A 22,523-nucleotide genomic window follows, 5' to 3' on the forward strand; every position below is an offset into this window, starting at 1 on the left:
TTTTTTGTAGCATGATTTTTTTTGGACTCTAAAGGCCATTTAGAGCCTCTTTGTTGATGTATTTTTGGTTTAAATATGGATTGCACTTGGTGCTATTTTGGTTATATGCACTAGTTGTATGATTGAATTTGTATCATCATCATGTAAAATTGTAAATGTTTTAGTTTCTAAATTCTAAAGAGATTTGAATCTTTGTCTATATTTCATTTTTGTATGTGTAATAATTCACTAATTTGCTCTCTCTCTCTCTCTCTCTATATATATATATATATATATATAACATGTCCTCTGTGTCCCATGTCATCATGTTAGGTGACTTAGGTTTCTGTCCATTTCTCATAGACATTGGGATTCAAAAGTGCATCCATCTTGTGGATGCTTGAGGCAAGCTAGCTGGTTAGAAACACTACTGCTAGTTTTTGATTGGTATAAGAACATTGAAACAATTTATTTATTGTCTATGAACAAGGAAATTATTTCCTTCAGGTACACATGAAAGCTACTATGTACTTTGCTTATAGATTAGCTCTAGATAGATTCAATGGTAGCTCTTCTTCAAGAATATTCATTACACATTCGATAATCTCTAATTGTTAAGTCCTCGATTGTCTGCAGAACTAGAGGGTTAAGATCCTGCAAGATTCCATTAGGTTGGTTCCATCTTTTAGATGTGTCCAGGCATTCATAGTGATAGAGTCCATGTCAGAGCCGATTTCACTAGATTCAATGAAACTACTATTTTTAGTTGTTTGCTTGTCACTGGTATTTAGAGATCTAGGGCCCGCACATTAGAGATTTTAACATACTGTTGGTCCTCATCAACTCACAATGCTGATGAGCCTTTTTTTGGTGACATGCAAGTAGTTTCATGATGCTTGCCATCATTAACAATGTACTTTTTAGGGCCTACATGTCGTCTTTGAGCACATATCTAGATGCCTTGTAAAAAAGTAAGTCCAATGACATTGTTTTTACTTGCATGCAAGATGATCAATCTTGTTTTCCTTTTACTTTTTTCTTTTTTGGAAGATAGATTGATTGGCCATCTCTCCGTCATTAGAGTTTCCAGGTTGTTTTGCTTTTTGTTTTTTTAAAGAAGAGTGCTTTTTTGAGCATGTCTATAATTAGTTGTTTCTACATATGGTAGGTGCAGGTTGAAAGCCATGGTTTCAAGTACACAGTGATAAGGCGTTTAAGTTTTTGGTGGATGTAAGAGTGATGAGCCAATAGCAATATTAAACACATAAATGGTCAATATTAAACACATAAATGGTTCTCCCAGTGTGACACATTGCTACTTGTTGGAAAGTTTCCATTTGCATGGGGTTATAAAATTTCCTTATACATTATCCCTGTTACCCACCATTTTGTGGGTAATATCCTTAGGAGAATTTTTTTCTCCAAGATGGTCCTCAGCCGGAAGCGAGCAGCCCCTTGTGGCCACCAGCTAGCTCATTGTGCCATTTTCTTTGCCACCTGAGCCAACCATGTGGTCCCTCGCCCATCTGCCATGATCGTATGTTTGAAGGTGGGCCTCTCAAATATAAAGGTATGCCTTTTCATTTGGAAATTGAGTATTGTAGTTTGCTTATCATGGAAACTTCTGGGCATGGATTAATGGGGGGATTCAATAGAAATAATGGGCTAGGTCTGTGCTTCTATCCCCTAGAACCCTCTCAAGAATTAACCTTGGATTCCAGTCCCATGGGATCTCTTTTCCTAGCCATTTGGTTCCAGGGAAGGTATTTCATGGGAAACCCTAATCTTGGTTGCATGCTCCCACTCCCTTATCTGCTTATATTACCCTCTTTCCATCCATTACTACCCCATTCATCATTTTTCCCGTCGGGGACCACATTCTCCCATTAGGTCCACATATGGTTAGCTTGCCCCTTCCCCTTGCCCATACCTTGGGTCATGGCCTGGAATGAAGCCTAGAGGTTGATGCAGCTAAAAAGAAAGATAAAAACATATATGGCCATATTCAACAGGAAAATGTACCACAAAATGCAAAATATGGCCAGGACAAATACATTTAGCATGTGGGCAAAAGCCAATACATGAGCTCTACCCCATCATCATGGCCATCACCATGGTTCCTACAGGTTCTATGAGCCTTCTTTATCATATAGGAACCCATGATTGTCCCAACCCCTGGTGGGTGATGAACCGCCCTACCCTAAATGGAGGAATTCATTGCTACATCTCATACATCATACTCTAACCCCTTGAGCCCTGAGCAGTTAATCAAAGAAAATCATAAAAAGGCAAAAGGCATATAAAGAAGGGTGGAAAAATCAAGGCTAGGGCACCTCATGTACCACGATTGGTCCCTCTTACACATTATAACCCGAAGTGAGGGTTCCCTCTTATTAGCTACCCTTGTACCCCAACATGTGGCCCAGGGCTGCCCCCTCTCATCCCATAATTCATTCACCTCTCTATCACATGTCACCACCTTTTGAAGGGTGTACATTGACTATATTATCCCCTTTAGAGATAGAAACCACCTAATAGGATTATTGGTTAACCCCATTTGGATTTAGGAGACATTGGCACATCCCAAAGCCCATTATGGAGGAGCGGGCCATTATGAAGTCCCCACCTATGCTCCATGGTTAGGTAAGCTTATTTACTCAATTTCTCTAATGACTTGTTGTACTGGAAGGCTAGGGGACACATTGGATCTTATGCAAGATTGCAGATGGTTTCCATCTTGGGTTTGGTCTCCCTATACGGGGTCCTAATCCTCCAAAGGGCTACAGTGGTACATTTAGGGTGAGCGTTGAGAGCCGTGGGCCTCGACAACAGTAGATTGCACTCCATGGATCCCCACAGCCATTCAGAGATTGCTCGTGGTTCACTTATTGGACAAGGAGGATGCACCTAATCCATCATGCCCAACTGGCCCTAGATCTACACCATACACTTAGTAGATGATCCAGGAATTGCACGATGATGTGGCATCACCTACACCATCATCCTATCCCTTGTAGGCGATCTACAGGCATATTCTATTTGTTTGGAGACCCATGAGGACACTTGTGTGCCCACACATATCATTTGGAGCACCACAGGTTATTACAAGGGGCCAACCCCTTGCCCACTGCTTTTGAGGGTTCTATCTTCATTGTGGCACCCATGGACCTCATGAGGCCTCTTAGAGGGCCCTGCGACATGCATAAATTATTATTTGACCTCTTGAGAGGCTTACTTTTTCATTTATGAGCTAGTTTGGTGGGCTTGTCACCAAAAGTTGAATTATTAGAACATTATTTTATTTTTGGAGCTTATGTAGACCAAGGAGGCTAATTCAAACTCCTAAGTTGTGTATAAATACAACTGAGATGAGCTCATTTGCTCATCATCACCTTGGTTTGGATCTCTTATATCTCTTGAGATTTTCGCACTTTTTCTAAAGGATGAATTGGAGCTTTATGGATGAGTTTTGATGTGTGGATATTGGTCTATCTTCTCTTGGAGCTTCTCTCTTGTCAAATGTGAATGGTTGGATATACTCTGTTACATGTAAGTACATGCTTTTTGATGTTATTCTTGTTTACTTTTGTCATATACGTTGGACTAGGATTTTCGCTATTCTAGGGCTAATTGCTGCATGCATTTATTGCTTAAAATTGTGGAATTTGTCTCTATTATAGCATCTCTCAATGTATGGGTCATGTAATATGAGCGAAATCTCCTAGGCGTAATTATAATAAAGAATTTGACCTTGATAAGCCATTCCTTTTGCACATCGAAGTATAAAAGTTGCAAGGTTGCTTCTTCTTGACCTAGAAGGCAAGCAAAGTGATCTTGAGGCCTCCTTGACTGGGAACCAAGAAATCCTACTCATATTCATCATAGACTCCATTCTCCCAAAGATTAAGGCATTGATCTACCAAGGGTGGTCTCTAAAAATCATATTCTTTCACCTCCTTCCAGGTCTATCCAAGTTGGGGTACCTAGGGCATCAATTTCCTAACAAGCCAACTATAAAAAAAACTCGATCTCCTAGGGTCTCTTGTGCTAGCCTTACCCCTAGCTCTCCTCTAATTTTGAAGCCATTCCAATGGTGGAGTTGGGAGAAAAGTCAAGACCTAGATCTAGGATCAAAACTTGCCTTGCCATCCCCAAGGCTAGTACCTCAAAAAAACATCTTCAAGTGAAAATACTTTCTTTGATCCTTTCCCCACCTTGTCTAGGGTAAGAATATCAGTTGTTGCAACCTTCTTTCCTCATACCCTAGACTATGTCCACTTGGCCGCATGTGGTCCCGCTCCTTTGAAGACCATTCTTCAAGAACCATCCGGGATACCAATTCTAACAAGGATTTTAGGGATTGGGGAACTTTTTCATAAGTCTTATCCCATAAACCTAACCCTCAAATCCTCTCTTCTTTTCCCTAGAATACATAGTACCTTGCTTAGAAAGCAAGCAAGTAACATCCTTCAAACTCTTCTGGGAAAGGGTTTATTTGAGTCACTCATATCCATTGATTTATCCTCGTTGGTGACTCCATACATACCGGGTCTCTTCCCATCCGTAAAAGTGCGTAAATAGAAGGGAGCCTTAGCTGAGGTGACAGTGGGCTAAGTCTCCATTTGTTTCCCTTGGCCTACCATTTGCCCCTTAGGGATACCCCTTAGGACCCCTACTAGTTTGAGTGGTAACATTTTGGTATCGTTGCCGAGGAGGGAGCAGGTCTACCTCCCTAGTGAATCATTGAGGAATTGATTCATTAATGACGTTTATAAAATATTCCTCTAGCGACTCCACTCATTGTCCAATCCCCTAGTTTAGTCGAAGGCAAAAACGTTCCTCCTTTAACTAGGGCTGCTACAAATAGGGGAAAGAGAACTCCATCACTTGTTGGAACCTCCCTTTTCCCTGAATTCAAGAAGGTCAGTGATACATCTCCAATGATGGCATCTACCGACTCTGAAAGGTATCAACCCAAGAGGACCAAAAGTGAAAGACACTTGGTTAGTGTCTTTGGCCCTTTGAAATTGAGTAATGACCCCAGGCCATTACCTGGAAAATTTAACCGATGGTTGCCCAAATTCAAAGGGGATGTTACTTGGACTACCCATAGTTTTATTGAAGAATTCTACTAGCAAATGTCCCCTAGAATGATATTTGATGAAGATAGGATCATGATGCTTTTTGCCTTATTACTTGAGGGACAAGCGAGAGATTGGTATCTTAGCCTTCCCCCTAGATACATAAAGGATTTCGATGAATGTGAGAAGCTATTCATGAAAAGGTGGTCATGCAATGCCCAAGGGACCTTCAACATTGAAAAGTTCTACCAAATAACCAAGGGAAGGGAAGATGTGCAAGAGTTCATTCAAAAGTTTGATAGGGTAGTCAAAGATATACTTGATCATTTGAAACCATTTGAAGCCAACATCCTTGACAAATTCATAAAAGCCGTGGGTGGCCACCTCACCTATGTGTTGAGGGATAAGAAACCATCCACTTTGGCCGAGGCTAAAGAAATGGCAATGGAAGTTGAAGAAAACTTGCAAATTTCAAAGGTTGACATCAATGATCACCCTAGAGCCAAATTTGAAACCAAGAAGGAGAAGTCCAAAGATCAACACGAAGAAACTCTCCTTGCTATTCTCAAAAAGATGGAAAGGTTCACCGAAGAAGCCAATGCATGTGACAGGGTTATCATGAACAAAATCACCGCCTTAGAAAGGGCCCAAAAATCAAGTTACATCCCTAAAGGAAAGCCTTTTCCCAAAAAGCAAAGTGAAGAAGATAGGTCGAGCTCTTCTCAAATCCCAAACACATTGGCTCCAACTAATGTTGTTGAGTTGAATTCTTCATCTGAGGATGAGGAAAGTGAAGGGGATGAAAGTGAGGATGAACAAACTGATGAGCAAGCCAATCTTGTGGAATCTGACATCTTCAACATTTTGCTAGGAGGATCATACATGCATCCTCCCATTAGTGAGGTCACCCTTAAGGAAGAAAAGGAAGAATCCATTCTTAATTCCGATAGCCAGGGAAGATTCAAAGGGGTCCAATATTCCCAAAAGGAAAAGGACAAAGACCCCTCACCTCCTAAGGAATCACCCAAGGAAGATCCATCACCTAAGAAATCCCCTCCTAAAGAATCCATCCCCAAAGTTCCTCCCAAGAAGGATTCCCCAACAAAGGTCAATCCAAAAAAGGATCCTCCTAGGAAAGAATATAGGAAGAAGGAAAAGGGGAAGGAAATTAAACTTGACATCGACATAGGGGTTGTCGTAGCGAAGATGACTATACCTATCCCCCTAAAGGAGATTGCTAATCTTCCCGAGCAACAACAACAACTTAAGAAGTCCCCGGGGATTCAAGATGAAGAGTTACTTGAATAATTGCAAAACATTCATATTCCTGACCGAAACCTTGGGCACGAACCTTTCTTGCTTACTTTGGCTATCAATGACCTCTTCTTACACAATTGTATGTTAGACTCAGGTGCTTCTGCCAATATCATGCCTTTGACTGATATGAAGCAATTGGGTCTCAGCATCACTCAACCATATAAAGGGGTGTGTGGTTTTAATTCCAAACACGTGGAAGTAGAAGGCATCATCAAAGATCTCAAGGACCCTTTAGCTAGGAATCCCGATATATCCCTCCTCATGGATGTTATTGTTATTGATATACCTGATGTGTGGGGGATGTTGTTATCCCGAAAATGGGGAGCTACTGTTGGGGGGCATGTTCAAATGGACCTATCATATGCAACCATCCCACAATCTGATGGCACCACTTTTATCCTTTATAGGGAGCCTGCTTATTTATCGCATGTGATTAATCCTGGACCATACTATGAGACATGCGAGGTCGAGAAACCTTCCCATATCCTCCCTACCCAGGAAATCTAAATCCTCAAGCGACCAATCTCTCAAACAAGCAAAAGGTGGAAGCCTAAGAAAGAATATAAGGTTGGGGATTTAGTCTTGGTAGATAGTGATCCCATACCTGTCAGGATTCATGGAAGGCTTGGGGATGACTATTACTACATTGCTAAACTTAACGATGAAGTTTGGCCTGAGCCGGTCAAATTAAGTCGTATCACCTCCTTCCTTGAGACTTGACAATGTATCACATTCATGATAGATTAGGATGCATTGCATGCTGATTTCTACATTAGAAATAACATCATATGATTTTCCTCATGATAGATAGATGCATATTTTATTTTCTGCTGATTTTATGGCGTAACATAATAGCATGTGCAATCATGAGATGCCGCGAAAGCATGTTGCCCCGTGTTTTTCCATCTATTGTATGTGTAGGTGAGAGGTCTATGTTAACTAAGAGATTGCTGGAGTTCTCGTGACCTCCCATTCGAGTAGCTTCGCCCACTTGTTCGAGAGATCACGTCCCAGTTGGAGCTAGATGTTACCCACCATTTTGTGGGTAGTATCCCTAGGAGATTTTTTTTCTCCAATATGGTCCTCAGTTGGCAGCTAGCAGCCCCTTACAACCACTAGCTAGCTCATTGTGCCATTTTCTCTGCCACTTGAGCCAACCATGCAGTCCCTCGCCCATCTGCCATGATCATATGTTTGAAGGTGGGCCTCTCGAATCTAAAGGTATGCCTTGTCATTTGGAAATTGAGTATTGTAGTTGCTTATCATGGACACTTTTGGGCATGGATTAATGGGGGGATTTAGCGAAAAGAATGGGCTAGGTTTGTGCTTCTATCCCCTAGACCCCTCTTAGGAATTAACCTTGGATTCTAGTCCCATGGGATCTATTTTACTAACCATTTGGTTCTAGGGATGGTATTTCACGGTAAACCCCGATTTTGGTTACGTGGTCCCGCTCCTTTATTTGCTTATATTACCCTCTTTCCATCCATTACTACCCCATTCATCATTTTTCCTGCCTGTGTCCACATAGTGTTAGCTTGCCCCTTCCCCTTGCCTACACCTTGGGTCATGGCCTGGAATGAAGCCCAATGGTTGATGTAGCTGAAAAGAAAGATAAAAGCATATATGGCCACATTCAACAGGAAAATGTACCACAAAATGCAAAAGATGGCAGGGACAAATACATTTAGCACGTGGGCAAAAGCCAATACATGAGCTCTACCCCGTCATCATAGCCATCACCCTGGTTGCTATAGGTTCTGTGAGCCTTCTTTATCATATAGGAACCCATGATTGTCCCAACACCTGGTGGGCGATGAACCGCCCCACCCTAAATGGGGGAATTCATTGCTACATTTTATACATCATGCTCTAACCCCTTGAGCCTCGAGCAATTAATCAAAGAAAATCATAAAAAGGCAGAAGGCATATAAAGAAGGGTGTAAAAATCAAGGTCAGGGCACTTCTAGGTGTTATTTCCAAACTCCTGTGTTTTAGCCTCTCCACAAAGTTTCAAGGCCAAAACACCTTCGATGCTACAGAAACTAACATCAACACTCACCCTACAAGTGCCAATGTGGCCCTCTAGAGGGCTTGGACCCCGTATAGGGAGACCAAGCCCCAAATGGAGACCCACCTACAATCCTGGATAAGATCCAATGCATCCCTTTGCCCTCTAATACAACAAATCATTAAAATAATCAAGTAAAATATCTTACAAATCATGGAATCAATGGGGAACTTCATGGTGGCATGCCCTTCCATAGTGAGATTTGGCATGTACAAAGCGTCTCCAAGCTCAATAAGTGGTAAGTGGCATGTGATATAGTGATGGAACGAAGTGAGGATCAGGGAAATTCTCCAGGCCACATGTCATGGTGCAAGGGTAGCTATGATGAGGGAAGCCCACATTTGGGTATATGAATGTAGGAGGGAGCAAATCGTGGTACATGAGTTACCCCGACCTTTGTTTTTCTACCCTTCTTCATATGCCTTTTTTCTTTGATTGATTTTTCTTCATAACTGCTCGGGGCTCCAGGGGATAAGAGCATGACGTGTAGGATATAATAGTAGATACCACATTTAAGGTGGGGCATTTCATTGCCCACCAGGGGTCGGGACAAACATGGGTTCCTTAATGTGGAGGGGGCTCATCTAGGGCCCATAGGAACCATGTTGATGGCCATAGATAAGGGGTAGAGCTCATGTTTGGTTTTAGCCCATGTACTAAATTTGTATGTCTCGACCATTTTTTTCATTTTGTGGTACATTTCCTGTTGAGAGTAGCCAAATTCTGCTCTTTATTTCATTTTAGCTGCATCAACCTCCGGGGCATTGTTCCAGGCCCAACCAAAGGTGTGGACAAGAGGAGGGGGAGGATAACCCTATGTGGACCCAGTGGACACATGTGGAACTAGATGGGAAAAGAGATAAATGGGGCTAAAATGAGTGGAGGGGAGTGATGTATATGGTGTCGGGCAGTGGGACCACGCAACCAAAATTGGGATTTGCCATGTAGTGCCAGCCCTAAAGCTAGCGGCCAGTAAAGGAGCTCCCACGGGACTAGGATACAACTCTAGCCACCAAATCGGGTAGATGAGACAAGAGTACATACCTAGCCCACTCTTTGAATGCCTCCACCAATCCCTACCTGTCTATGAAATGTAAACAAAAACATTGAATTACACCAATGAAAAGCCATACCTTTGGGGTTGGGAGGCCCTCCTTCAAACATATGATCATAACAAATTGTCAAGGGAACACATTGCTGGCTTAGGTGGTAGAGATAATGGCACGTCGAGCTATGTGGTGGTTGCTGGTTGTTAGCTGAGGATCATCTAGTAGAAAAATTTTGTCCTACACATACTACCCAGAGGTAGTGGGTAACAGTCCCTTGGTGGCCTAATGTGATTGATGTTGAACGACTTGTGTCTCATTATAATTGTACTATTGGATTGTATCTCTGCTGAACATTTGATGAATATCTAAGAAGAAGAAGAATTGATTATGGGTTTCCCCCTTGTGGGCTTTTGCCCTGGTCTCTAACCAAAAATCCTGGTGTTTCTATTGTGTGTTCTTTTCTTCTAATGTTCCTTATTATTCCGTTGCATTTTTAATGTTAATGTTCTTTCTATATAATTGCTTATGATGATATGTTAAAATTGGCAACTAGGGCCAAACCCCATGTGGGTCTACTTATTCATGGCAGTTGATATTTTTCTTGGATTCCTCTCGTTGAGAGGTGTAGGATTGATCTAAAGATCATCCAATTCCAATGTGTATTCATGGAGATATGAATTTATTTGTGTTATGGGACAATTCGTCAAGGTCAGCCAGCAACCAAATTGCCCCCACTTGTGCTCAACGTTCTAGTATAAAAAGAGGTGGCTTGCTAGTCATTTGGACATACACTCTTCTTGTGATCTCTTCCTCTCCACTTGTCTTTGGGTTTTGGTGGAAGGAGTCACTAAGAGAATACGCTGCCCTAGAGGGTTTTCCCTAACTCTAGACACTATCTAAAGAAAGTCTATACGCTGCCCTAAGAGGAGTTACCCTAGCCCTACTTACAGTCAAAAGGAGAAGGCTCTGCACTGTCTTATATGTAGTCAAGATGAGGGTGGCTTCGACAATGCAGCAAGGAGAAGTCTAAACGCTGGTCTAGAAGATACCTTTCTATCCTTACCCTAGCCGCAGTAAGGAAGTGTTTTAGCCACAGAATTCTGGCTGCAGTCCTGGCCCTAACTTTGAAGAGAATAGGCTGCAGTTTTATGTGCCCTAACTGCAGTCAGTTCAAGCCCTAACCGCTGTCATAATATTGGCTCTCATATGCTGTTCAAAGGGTCCTAAATCCGCTGTCCTACGGACAGGTCTATATGCTGTTCCATAGAAACCTAGACATAGTTATGTGTGTGCCCTAGTCTCTGTTCAGATGCACTGTAAAGGCTGGCCCTATTCCGCAGCAAGAGAAGGACTCTATGCTGCCCCAAACGCAGTCATCAAAGGTGTTATAATCCGCTATTTAGAAAGAGTCAAAGACGCAGTCAGAAGGAGGTCTTACGTGCTACTTGGAAAAGGATTTCACGCTGTCATAAAGAAACTCTACGCTGCCTAAATGCTGTCATAGGAGATGATCTTGAACACTGTCCTTAATAAACATTGTATCATGAAGAGTGTAACTATAGCCTAGCTGCTCTGCTACACTGCAAGCCATAGCAAGCAGCTAAGGCTGGTAATTGGATATAGCATGGTGCAGTAAGGTGCATGGAGCAGCATGGTGTAGTAAGGTGCATGGGACAGCATGGTGTAGTAAGGTGCATGGAGCAGTATGGTGCAGCACAATGGATGCAGCATGATGATGGGCATGGATGTATAGCAGCAGCATGATGTATTGCAGTATGCATTGAGTGTATGATGGGTGCAACATAGTGCAATGAAGGGTACAGCAAAGTGCAGCTCAGTGATGGGAGCAGCACTGTAATGAGAACAGCTCAGTGTTGGGTGCAACTTGGATGGATGCAGCATGGACAATGAATGCACTGACTGTTGGGTGCAGCATGGTGACAATGAATGCAACACACTATTGGATGCAACATGGTTAATGCAGCACACTGTTGGGTGCAGCATAGTGATCATGAATGGTGCAGCATGGTGATGGAATCACCTGTGTTCAGATCAGCTACCTCATGTGTTATCTTCTTAGTGAAGATCTCTGCTCTTATTTTGTCAAGTCAAAATGTTGACTTCTGATGTATATGTACTATCTCTCTCTGTTGAACTATTGAAGAACATAAGAAGAATTGATCAAGGGTTTCCCCACATTTTGGTTTGTCCCTGGCTGGCGCCACATCTTGTGTCCTCTTGTCTTGGCTTGTTTTCTGCGATTTATGTTTATATTCTATCTGCATTTTACTATCATGCTAAATGTGATTGCTAATCTGGAATTGATATTGAGCTAATATGGAAAATTGAAGTAAATTTTCTCTCAGCATAGAACATACCTAAAATTAACATGATATGGGGTGAATGTACTGTGAAAAGTTTGAAAATGCAATTGTCTACAACAGAGAACAATCTAGCCTTTAGAACTTTAACACTTCATGAAAAGTTGTATAGGTCTGGCTTTCCAACTTAAAAATCCAGTGATGGCAGTTCCATCGAATTGGCACCATGGAGTTGAGTAAAAGGCTAAAGCCTGATCGAGAAAGTACAAGAAAATGCTTAACTGCAAATTTAGACGGTTGGATAGAAGCTTAGGTGATAAGGGTTTATATGGTTCTAGTTGATTCTACCAAAGTCAAATATCAGCATATATATGACATCTGTCAAAGGTTGATCATAGTGGAGATAGAACTAATTGTATATGTCACTGAGATTTGAATTTTCTACTTGAATTTTGTATCAATGTAAGGTTCAGCTTTCTCTAATTAACAACAATCCTGTTTGGTAACATAACTGATCAAATTCCTGTACCTGTAGGCTGCAATGGATAATGAACTGAAGATGGAGTTGGCAGCAGTTTTGGAAGTCCTGGCTCCTCGGGAACGACAGGCAATTTCTGCATACCTTTCATCTTGCAAATTTAAAATTTCCCTTTTTCCATTTTGGTTTGTTACCTTTTTATAATAGATTTTGGTTGTCAACAAGAGGATTCAAATATTCTGGTTTGGGCTGGAGGAAAATATGTCTGTTGGCGAGCAATGCATGGATACTTGAATTTGATCTTATCTTTCTAATGATGAGAAATTCTTTTAATAGTTTAGTCAGATAACCTACAACCATTGATTTATTGAGACTATTGTGATGCAAATTGTGGTTAGTGAATAGGAAATAAGTTGATGAATGTGAACTTTATTCTATGCTAGTTACCATGCCCCTTTACAAAGTAGGAGTCAGGATAGCATTCGGTTGCATCAGATACTTCACTTTCTCCAGCAGTGGTGCAAATGATTCCACAGGATTAAATGAGATAACAGCTAATCATCGATGAGCATCCCAAGAGCAAGTTAATGACCTGTCCTTGCCCGAGTATTTTTTCCAAAACATGTGCTCTTTCAGATCTAAGCCCAACTTGGCAAACATCTGAACGAATTTTTATGCCCTAAATATGTAAGAATGTATGCAGGAATTAAAAACAATACTCATGCATAGAGAACTTCATTTATCAAATAATTATGAATTGCCAATGACTAGTAGAGTGTAAAGCACTCCAATTTCATTAGCAAAATTATCCGTTCTTACTTGTCTTATCTGGAAAACCAACGTTTGCACAATTTTTTTTTTTTTTTTTTTCCATTGCTTCTAAGTTCACACAAAAATTGTATTCGTCTTTTTTCATTTAGCACAACAAAAACTCCTACCTCTTATATATCATAATCCATTCTTCCATTCCCAATAATGTTTCCCTACTGTAATGTCTCTACATTTTCAAAAGATAAGAAAAGATAAAATAATTTTATTAATGTTCAACAAATGACCACAAAAGTAGGTCAATGGAACTCTTGAGTGTAATACTGTCAATACATGGTGGGAGTGTGAAAAATGGCTCTTAAATAAAAACAAGATGCAGAAAGTAAAATAAATTACTTCTCTAAGCTTAATAAAAACTGAGTGAAAGCTTTAAGCTAAGACAAGTAGAGCATTGATAGAGAAATAACAAATATATATGGAGAGGCCACAATAAATGTGGTTTTTACACATACAAGTGTAGATAGAATACACTTAGAATGAGAAAAGGTGGATTCATTCATATTATTAGATAGTGCAATGTCTCCTTACATAGTAAGAGAAGAGTTATACATTATGTAACTCCCAAATACCTAACCATTAAATTATGAATTAATTATTATAACTCATTATTATATCATTTATATGTTAAATCTCTATTATATATGTAAGTCTGATTTGAAATTGGAACTTTCTGACTGGACTTGGGTTGGATTCGAATCAGCCTCAAACCGGTTTATAGTTTATGAATTGATTTACTTAAAATTACATAAAATATGAAAATTCTAATGAAAAAATATTTATTCATGAACATCAATGTAAATCCCAAATTAAACCTGTTGTCGCGCAGATTGACACGACAACGCTCAGACCGGGGGCTGTCACTTTGATCCCCGATCCCTCCGTTTAAGCCTGTCTCCCACGGCTAAGGGGGGTAGTCCCTGTGAGATGATGAGACCAACTGTCGACCAGTTGGTTGGGAGACACGAGATACGATATAAAAAGCACTCGATGGATTTGATTAATTTAGCAGACCAGTGCCTTAAGAGATTGTGGTTAAAACGATTATTTGTTAAATGATACAAAAATATGGACCATGAACAGCAATCATCTATCATCAGCTAAAACACAATGCTCTTAGAATGACCAAAACGATATCCAGCAATTGAGAATTTAAAAAAAAATGAATGCTTTAAACCACCAAGAGAATCGTAAATCATTAACCAGACATCATATTCACATCTCGACTTGAAAAAATTTTAGATCTCAGGATGAAAGATGATAATTCCCGAAAATAACTGGATCTGACGAAGAAAATTTTCCACAAAATTTTTTATACTTTTTTCGAAATTTTTTTATTTTTTATTTTATTTTTATTTTTTATTTTTATATAACAAAAGTTAAAAAATGAAATCTAAAAATTAATCTAAAACTAAACTATATTAAAAATAAAACTAAGCCTAAAAACTAATTAAAACATAAACATTTTTTTTTGTTTTATTTTTATGAATCTATATTTAATAAAATGAAACTATTTTAAAACAAAAGAATTAAAATTTAATTATAATACAACAAAATCCTAAATCTACCTAAATCTAAAATCTTAATAAATAAATTAAAATCTAATTTACGACTTAAAACTAAAACATAAAATAACACAAGCTATTTTAAATATAAAACAAAACTAAACGATTATTAAATCTAAACCTAACTAAAACTACGCTAACCTGCGATGAAAAAAAAAAAAAATCAGAACACATGGAAACAAAGATGCAAAGCGTAACAAGGCACGAAAAATATATGGAAACCCAAGCCGTCAATCGGAAAATCACAGGCAAATGCTGACCGAAACAAACGCATTACCACTCCAGACACATTACCTGGCATGCGATATCTCTGAGCAGAATTCGAAAGCGGTTTACGTTGTTACCTGAGGCGCGTGACAGTGATTTGACTGCAAATTTTCAACAGGAAGACAGAATGCGGATTTGTTAAAGCTCACCTGAGCCACCTGGCTTCATCAAAATAGAAATCGAGACCTGCGACGGAGTCAATGGACTGAGGCAGCGGTGTGTATATGGTCGATTGTCTGCGTTTTATGTTTGCAGGTGCCGCGTGAGGAACGATTTGCAGAGATGCGAGATTTGCAGGAATGCTTCCAGGTTGAAAAACTGCTACAATGCAAACGCTGAACCCATGGACGCTTAAACCCTTGGCAAAAAACGCGGTTGCTGAATGATGCCCACGCAGAGGACGTATCCTCCTGACGAAATTCTGAATGGAAACCCTAGCCGAATAGTGACTGCGCAAAAGGAATATGAATCGTAACTCTGCGTGATGAGCTCAGAGCGTGAACACCTCCAAATTTTGACGGCTAAAACAACGCAGCCACGCCTATATCGTTCGAATACGTGCAGACAAAACGATACCCGCAGAGAGCTGAGCGTTTATGAATGGAACGGTTCTCACACTGCCAGCCGACACACTAGTAAATGAAGCGATTTGCTCATACGATGAACTGAAACCTTGCCTCAGTCGATGGTGATGACACATCAAGATGCCATTTAGGACTTCCTTTCCCAGTGAACTGATTGAAAACCGATGCTGCCGGTTCGGATGAAAAATGCAACCCTGATCTCCTTCTGAAAATCTGATCTTGATGAAAACCCTGTACAAGAAAACAAAAACCCTAATGAAAAATCTGTGTAAAGCAAAAAATTTAAAACCCTAGGACAGCTGATTAATGTACAGATTTGGTCCCTTAACAGCCAGATTCAGCAATGAGTACAGAAATATTTTAAAGAGATAAAGATTTCAGGTTTTTCACTGTGAAGAACTTCAGAAAATCTCTCATGCAAATTAGAAAAATAAACCGAATGATAGACCCAGGATCAAATCCAACTGGGCTCAGCAAAAAATGCTTGCCGGAGTTGGCTGGTTCAGCCGAGAACTTCCCCTAACGCCCACAATTTCCTTCAGAAAAGGTTTTCTGCATAGCTCAGAACAACCATCAATAAAGAGGGCAAAAATGCTGCTAGATCTCAAAAAGTAATGGAGATACCTGCCATTACTTCAGAAACCCTAACAACACTCAAACCCTAGCAAGTGAACAAGATACTTGTGCTCACAATACTCTACAAGAAGCTATTATTAACGGCTGAAAATAACATATGCAGAAAATTAAACAATCTCACAGCATTTCAAGAGAGTAACACCAGCAAGATATGGACCCCAAAGTCTTCTTTTATTAACCAGAAACAGATTTACAAGAGAGCTTCTTCAGTATCAGACTCACAGATCAGATGATCTGAAATGACCCCTTAGGACCCTATAAAAAGGAAATGATCCCAACGGCTAGTTCGAGTGATCCATGTTTGAAATGATCTCGACCGTTGATGAGGATCAAGACATCTCTTGATCTCATCCGTCGATTTATTAAAAATAATATTTTGCATTCATTCACTTAAAATATTATTATTTAATTAGTTAGGGTTTTTGCTCTATTTTATGATTTTTTATTATTTTATTATTTTATTATTTTTTTTATTTTTTATTATTTTATTATTTTATTAGATGGATCATCGAACTAAGCCTTCGGAAACATCACCTAGGACCTAGGACTTAGGACTCATGAGGGGATTTACAACATTTTTCGACCCTCAAGACACATTTCATGATGACTTTTACAAATTTACATCTTAAGGGGGAAAACCCCTTTAACATAGACCCTCACAAATCACCCAGTTCTGCGACACAACTATAATCTAGCAGATCAACACACTAGGATTCTCCTAAAGTTCTAATGACAAAATCCATCCCTGCTTTGGGGTCAGGTTTGAAGGAAAACTCTGCCGATCCATGGATCGGTGAGACGAAAAACCTTCCGGGACGTAGATTACCACTAGAAAGTTAGGTCCACCTAGGCAATTCACATACATGACTCATGTCTGCTAAGATTATTTACAATTCATACATGCAGACTGGGTTTACAATCAAAATGATCAAGCTGCTGATGACTGCAGGATGGCACGGACATGTCGATTAGGTGCTGCCCCTTTTTGCCAAGAAAAGGGGGGTGTACTGTATGGGTAGTTGACCGGTAGTGGTCAACAAAACCAATAGAGATTTTTTCTCAAATTGGACTCTTTGCTTAAGTGAATTTATCTCCCAAAATGGACTCTGTAACTCATACAAAATTTTTATGTTAGTAAACAACATTTTTGAATTAATTTCTGTTTTCTTCATTGATTTGAGTCTACATGCTATAATGAAAAAAAAATATGATGTTATCCTTCCTATTTGACTATTATTGACTCAAGATATACTTTGGGGATGCTAGGGGTTGAAGACGCTGACAACATATGTCACAAAGTTGGCTGAAGTTAACCATCATGTTTGAAATTCGATGAACTTCAACCAAAAGGTCAAATTCAATGAAGTTCGTGTTACCCACCACTTTGTGGGTGACACCCATAGGAGAAAATTTTCTCCTAGATGGTCCTCAGTCGACAGCCAGTAACCCATTGTAGCCACCAGATAGCTCGATGTGTCATTTCTCTGCCACTTGAGCCAGCCATGTAGTCCCTCGCCCATATGTTATGATTGTATGTTTGAAGGTGGGCCTCCTGATCCCAAAGGTATGATTTCTCATTGGTATAGTTGAGTAAATTGGTTTACTTTTCATGGACACTTTTGGGCATATATTGGTGGGGGGGTTCAGAGGAAAGAGTGGGCTAGGTCTGTACTCTTGTCTCCTCTGCCCAATTTGATGGCTAACCTTGTTTCCTAGTCTCGTGGGATCTCCTTTACTGGCTATTGGCTTTAGGGCTGACACTACATGGGAAATCTCGATTTTGATTGCATGGTCCCGCTTCCTGATACCATATACATCACTCCCCTCTGCTTATTATAACCCCATTCATCATATTTCCCATCCGGGTCCACATATGTCCATTGGGTCCACAAAGGGTTAGCCTCCTCCTCCCCTTGTCCACACTTTGGGTTGGGCCTGGAACGATACCCCGAAGGTTGATGCAGCTAAAAAGAAAAGAAAAAGCATAATTTGGCCACTTACAACAGGAAATGTACTGTAAAATGCAAAAGATGGTTGGGACATACAAATTTAACACGTGGGGAAAAGCCAAACATAAGCTCTACCCCTTATCTATGGCCATCGCCCTGGTTCCTATGGGCCCTAGATGAACCCCCTCCACATTAAAGAACCCATGATTGTGCAAACCTCTAGTGAGCATTGAAATACCCCATCTTAAAAGGGGATACCTACTGCTTTATACCACACATCATGCTCTGATTCCCTGGAGCCTTGAGTAGTTATGAAGAAAAATAAAAAAAAAGGCAAAAGTGGGGTCGGCATAACTTATGTACCATGATTGCTCCCTCCTACACTCATATACCCAAGTGTGGGCTTCTCCTATTATAGCTACCCTTGTTCCCTAACATGTGGCTTGGAGTTTATCCCTTGACACCACTCCATCTCATCATTATATCACATGCCAATCTACCATGGACATGTCACCCCTTTAAAGGTTGAAACCACCTAATAGGGTCTTTGGTTAACCCTCTTATCAAGCCTGGAAACACTTGTTATGCCAAAGCCCACTATGGAAGTACATGCCACCATGAAGTGCCCATTTGAATCCATGATTTGTAAACTCTTTTACTTGATTATTCTAATGATTTGTTGTATTGAAGGGCAAGGAGACGCATTGGATCTTATGCAAGATTGCAAATGGGTCTCCATTTAGGGCTTAGTCTCCCTATACGGGGTCTTAGCCCTCCAGAGGGCCACATTGGCACTTGTAGGGTGAGCGTTGAGAACCATGGACCTCCACCATAGCAGAGATTACTTCATGGATCCCCAACACCACTCATTGATTGCTCGTGTTTGACCTTTTGGATGAAGATGATGCACCTGGTTCACCATGCCTAGCTGACTCCACACTTGCACTATACACTCGGCAGATGTTCCAGGGTACAGATGAGGATGTGTCTCACTGCGAGAGACAAAGTGAGGGCTTATGTCATCATCCTAGCCCTTACAAATGCTTTACAGGCATTTTCGATCCACTTGGTGACCCATGAGGTTGACATTGTGCCCCCACATGCACTTGGGGGCACCATAGTGACTTGCTTGGAAAGCAAGGGGCCAACCCATTGTCCACTATGTTTGGAGTCCATTTTCTTACCATGGCACAATCTGGACTTCATTAGGCCTTCTCAAAGGCCCAACAACTCATTTTATTGATCATTTTTCCCTCTTGAGAGGCTTTTTTTTACGTTATTGAGCTATCTTGGTGGGCTTGTCACCAAGGAATGTTATTATTGCACATTATTTTATTATTTGGGGCTTAATTAGGCCAATTATGCAAATCGAACTCATTAGAGATGGCATAAACAGATGAGAGGTGATTCATTTCTCTCATCATCACTTGGGTTGGATTAGTATGTCTTGAGAGATTTTCACACTTTTTTCTGGGATAAACTTTATGGAGTTTCTTGATGCACTATGATGTTTGGATTTTTGCTATTGTCTTTGGAGCTTCTTTCTAATGCAAAATGGATGAATGGATATACTCTCTCTCTCATGTAAGTGATTTTTAATGATATTCTTGTCATCTTACTTGTCAAATGCATGTATATTGTTATCATTCTTGTATAGGTTAATGTAATGTGAAATTCTTCTGGGACCTTGAATAAGTGATTTAATGCATGTGTTGCTCTTTGAGGGATTGGGTGAATGTTCCTAGAGCCACCTCTTAGGTTGAAAGTCTTCGAAACTTCATCTCTTTGGCAAATTTGAAGTATAAATCCTTATTGACCTAGTTGTTTCCCTTGGAGAGGCTAACAAAGATCAATTAGGGCTCCTTAGCTCACAACAATTTTTGATATGTGTATCTTGACTCCTTTAAGCCCAAGCAATAAGGAACTAATCCTTGTATCCCTTTGGTGGTCAAATTTACCTCTCTTTTCTTCACTTTTCCAAATTCTAGGCCTAACCCTAGAGGGTCACCTAGGGTGTGATATTCCTACTTAGTATTTTACTAAGTAAATATCAAATTTGCTCAATTTTGGTTTATTACATGGTTACACTTAGGAGAAGTGGGCTTAGGGGACCCACATTCGATTTTTGGCATAGGAGGCACTCCAACATTAGAGTTTGATGAAAGATTGTGGCCTTGGTGGAGCGTGGGGGCCACCACAAGGGAATTTCGGCCCACATGGAGAGTACGCTCTCATTGGAGCGGAATTGGTGAGAGGAATTCGATGTGGGCCCACATGGGAAATCTTGGAGGCAACTTGACAAAAGGAAGGAGGGACTCTCATTTTGCTCATTCATCTATCATTTCAGAATTTGTCTCTTGACATAGCATGCTTGAGCAGTGAGCCAAGTCTGCATGTGTTGTTCAGCACACCAGGTGTTTCCGAGTAGAGATCCCAACCCTTGCTTCGGTGGACTTCGAGTGCCAGCCTAAGGAGGGAGTTCTACTTAGTCCCAAATCATACCAGCAACACTAAGGTTGTATCACAACAGAGAGGAAGCTACAACAGCTCAGGGACTGAACAGTCTTGGGTAGAGACACTCTGGGAGGTTGAGGAGTGAGTGGAGTTTGAGGTGGAAACTTGGAGGGAAGGCCTGGGGAGCCTTCTAACAAGGATTGCAGGAATTTTTGGAGCATTTAGTAGCAGATTCTACAGGTGGGTCGATTTTCCCAGTAACAGAGCCACTCAAGCCAAAGAGGGTCGAATTTCCGGGGTCAAGCTTTGGCCAAACCCTTCGTGGGTTATTATGGGTTTATTGAGGAGAGGTTGGGGTTAATTTCTCGAAATTCGCTGAGCAGTGGAGAGGGCCCTAGTAGCAAATCCTTTCAGGTAGCAACACTTTTATGGGCATCTACAATGTAGTACCTAGGCAGCATAGCAGCAATTTTGGAGGAGGGTGTCTTACTTGTCTTTTTGGGCTTTGCTCGCTTGCCTAGAGCAAGCCCAGGTGCACTTGTTCCAACACCTATTTCTACACCTCTTTCCATTAATCAAAAGAGTATACAACGCAATTTTTGGGTGTCAATTTGTGGTCTGATTGCTTGTTATTGTTTCATGGTGTTTTTGTCTATTTTGCTTTTCATATTTATTGTTAATTTTCCTTAGGGATATTACAATGGTATCAGAGCTCATAGACTTGGCACAGCCTGTGGGAGCAGCGCAGTCTATGACACCGGAGGATAGGCAGAACATGACATGCAAAAGGGAAAGTACAGAAGCAAAGAAAGACAGTTAGAGATCACCCCTGATCCTGTGACTATAGAGCCTGAGGTAGAAGAAGCCAACATGGGGGACAATGAAGGAGACAAAAGGGATGAGGAAAAGGAGTTTGCCCAACTCCTACTGAAGGTCGTGCAGGACTTGTCCTGGAACATTGAAGGAATGGGCCAATGAAATGGCAATGGCAACAAGGGTAAGGGAGTCCAAGGGGATTTCCACTATGGAGAATGGTCTGGCACCTTGCAGCACCACGGATCTCTCAATGCCAACGTGCCATTGATTCCGAACACACCCCCTAGGTCCACCATTCCTACATTCCTACAATCTGGAGTTGGTGGGCAATCAGAGTAGGAGGAGGCACCTTATGGGGACTGTTTCCTTGAGCATCAGTCCTATGGACCTGATTTTTGGAGGGCCATTACTTTCAAGGATTTCTTCCAGTTAGAGGGCAACAATAGGCCCAAGGGACAGAGTGGAGGAGGCTACATTGATCTGAAATGGGGCACTAAAGGCTTCTTGTCATGCTTACAAGAACCTCTCCCACTCCAAAGCTTATATATTCCCAAGATCTATGCTTATGAGTGATAATTTGCGGAATAAATAACTTGAAATAGGTGTATGCTTGTGTTTGTACTTTAACTGTTAAGTGCTTTAAGTTTATTTGCTTGAACTGATATAAAACATATAACAGCAAATACAATGCAGCAATAAGCAATCACACATAACAACAATATAATATGGAGTTCACCCAAACCTCTTGGGCTACGTCTCCTTGAGCTCTAATCAACTTGATTAGACTCTTTGGGATTATGGCTGAATTCTTTTAGAAGTTCCCCACTCAACTCCAATAGGTTACAACTGAACCAATGGGCTTAGAATACCATTTTTATCCCTGACCGTTTGGCTCTTTGGCTCTCGGCTCTTGGCTCTGGCTCTCGGCTTTGACTCTGGCTCTTAGCTCTGGCTTTGGCTCTGGCTCTTAGCTCTGGCTCTGGTTCTGGCTCTTGGCTCTGGCTCTGGCTCTGGCTCTGGCTCTGGCTCTGGCTCTCGGCTCTCAGCTCCTGGCTCTCAGCTCTCGGCTCTGGCTCTGGCTCCGGCTCTCGGCTCTGGCTCTCGGCTCTCGGCTCTCGGCTCCTGGCTCTT

At 40.9% G+C, this 22,523-nt stretch overlaps 1 protein-coding gene across 2 annotated transcripts in view; it reads left to right on the forward strand.

Annotated features, from left to right (window-relative positions):
• Window positions 1-22,523, forward strand: part of LOC149229280 (uncharacterized) — a 350,336-nt gene that overhangs the window by 236,662 nt on the left and 91,151 nt on the right. For both annotated transcript variants that reach the window (XM_089375808.1, XM_089375807.1), the window contains one exon: window positions 12,354-12,425. In XM_089375808.1, coding sequence (XP_089231934.1) covers window positions 12,354-12,425 — 72 coding nt within the window. The remainder of the gene's footprint in view (window positions 1-12,353; window positions 12,426-22,523) is intronic.

The sequence above is a fragment of the Pinus tabuliformis genome, chromosome J (assembly GCF_031772625.1).
Source record: "Pinus tabuliformis cultivar Carrire ecotype Pingquan chromosome J, CPIR1, whole genome shotgun sequence".
NCBI lineage: Eukaryota > Viridiplantae > Streptophyta > Pinopsida > Pinales > Pinaceae > Pinus > Pinus tabuliformis.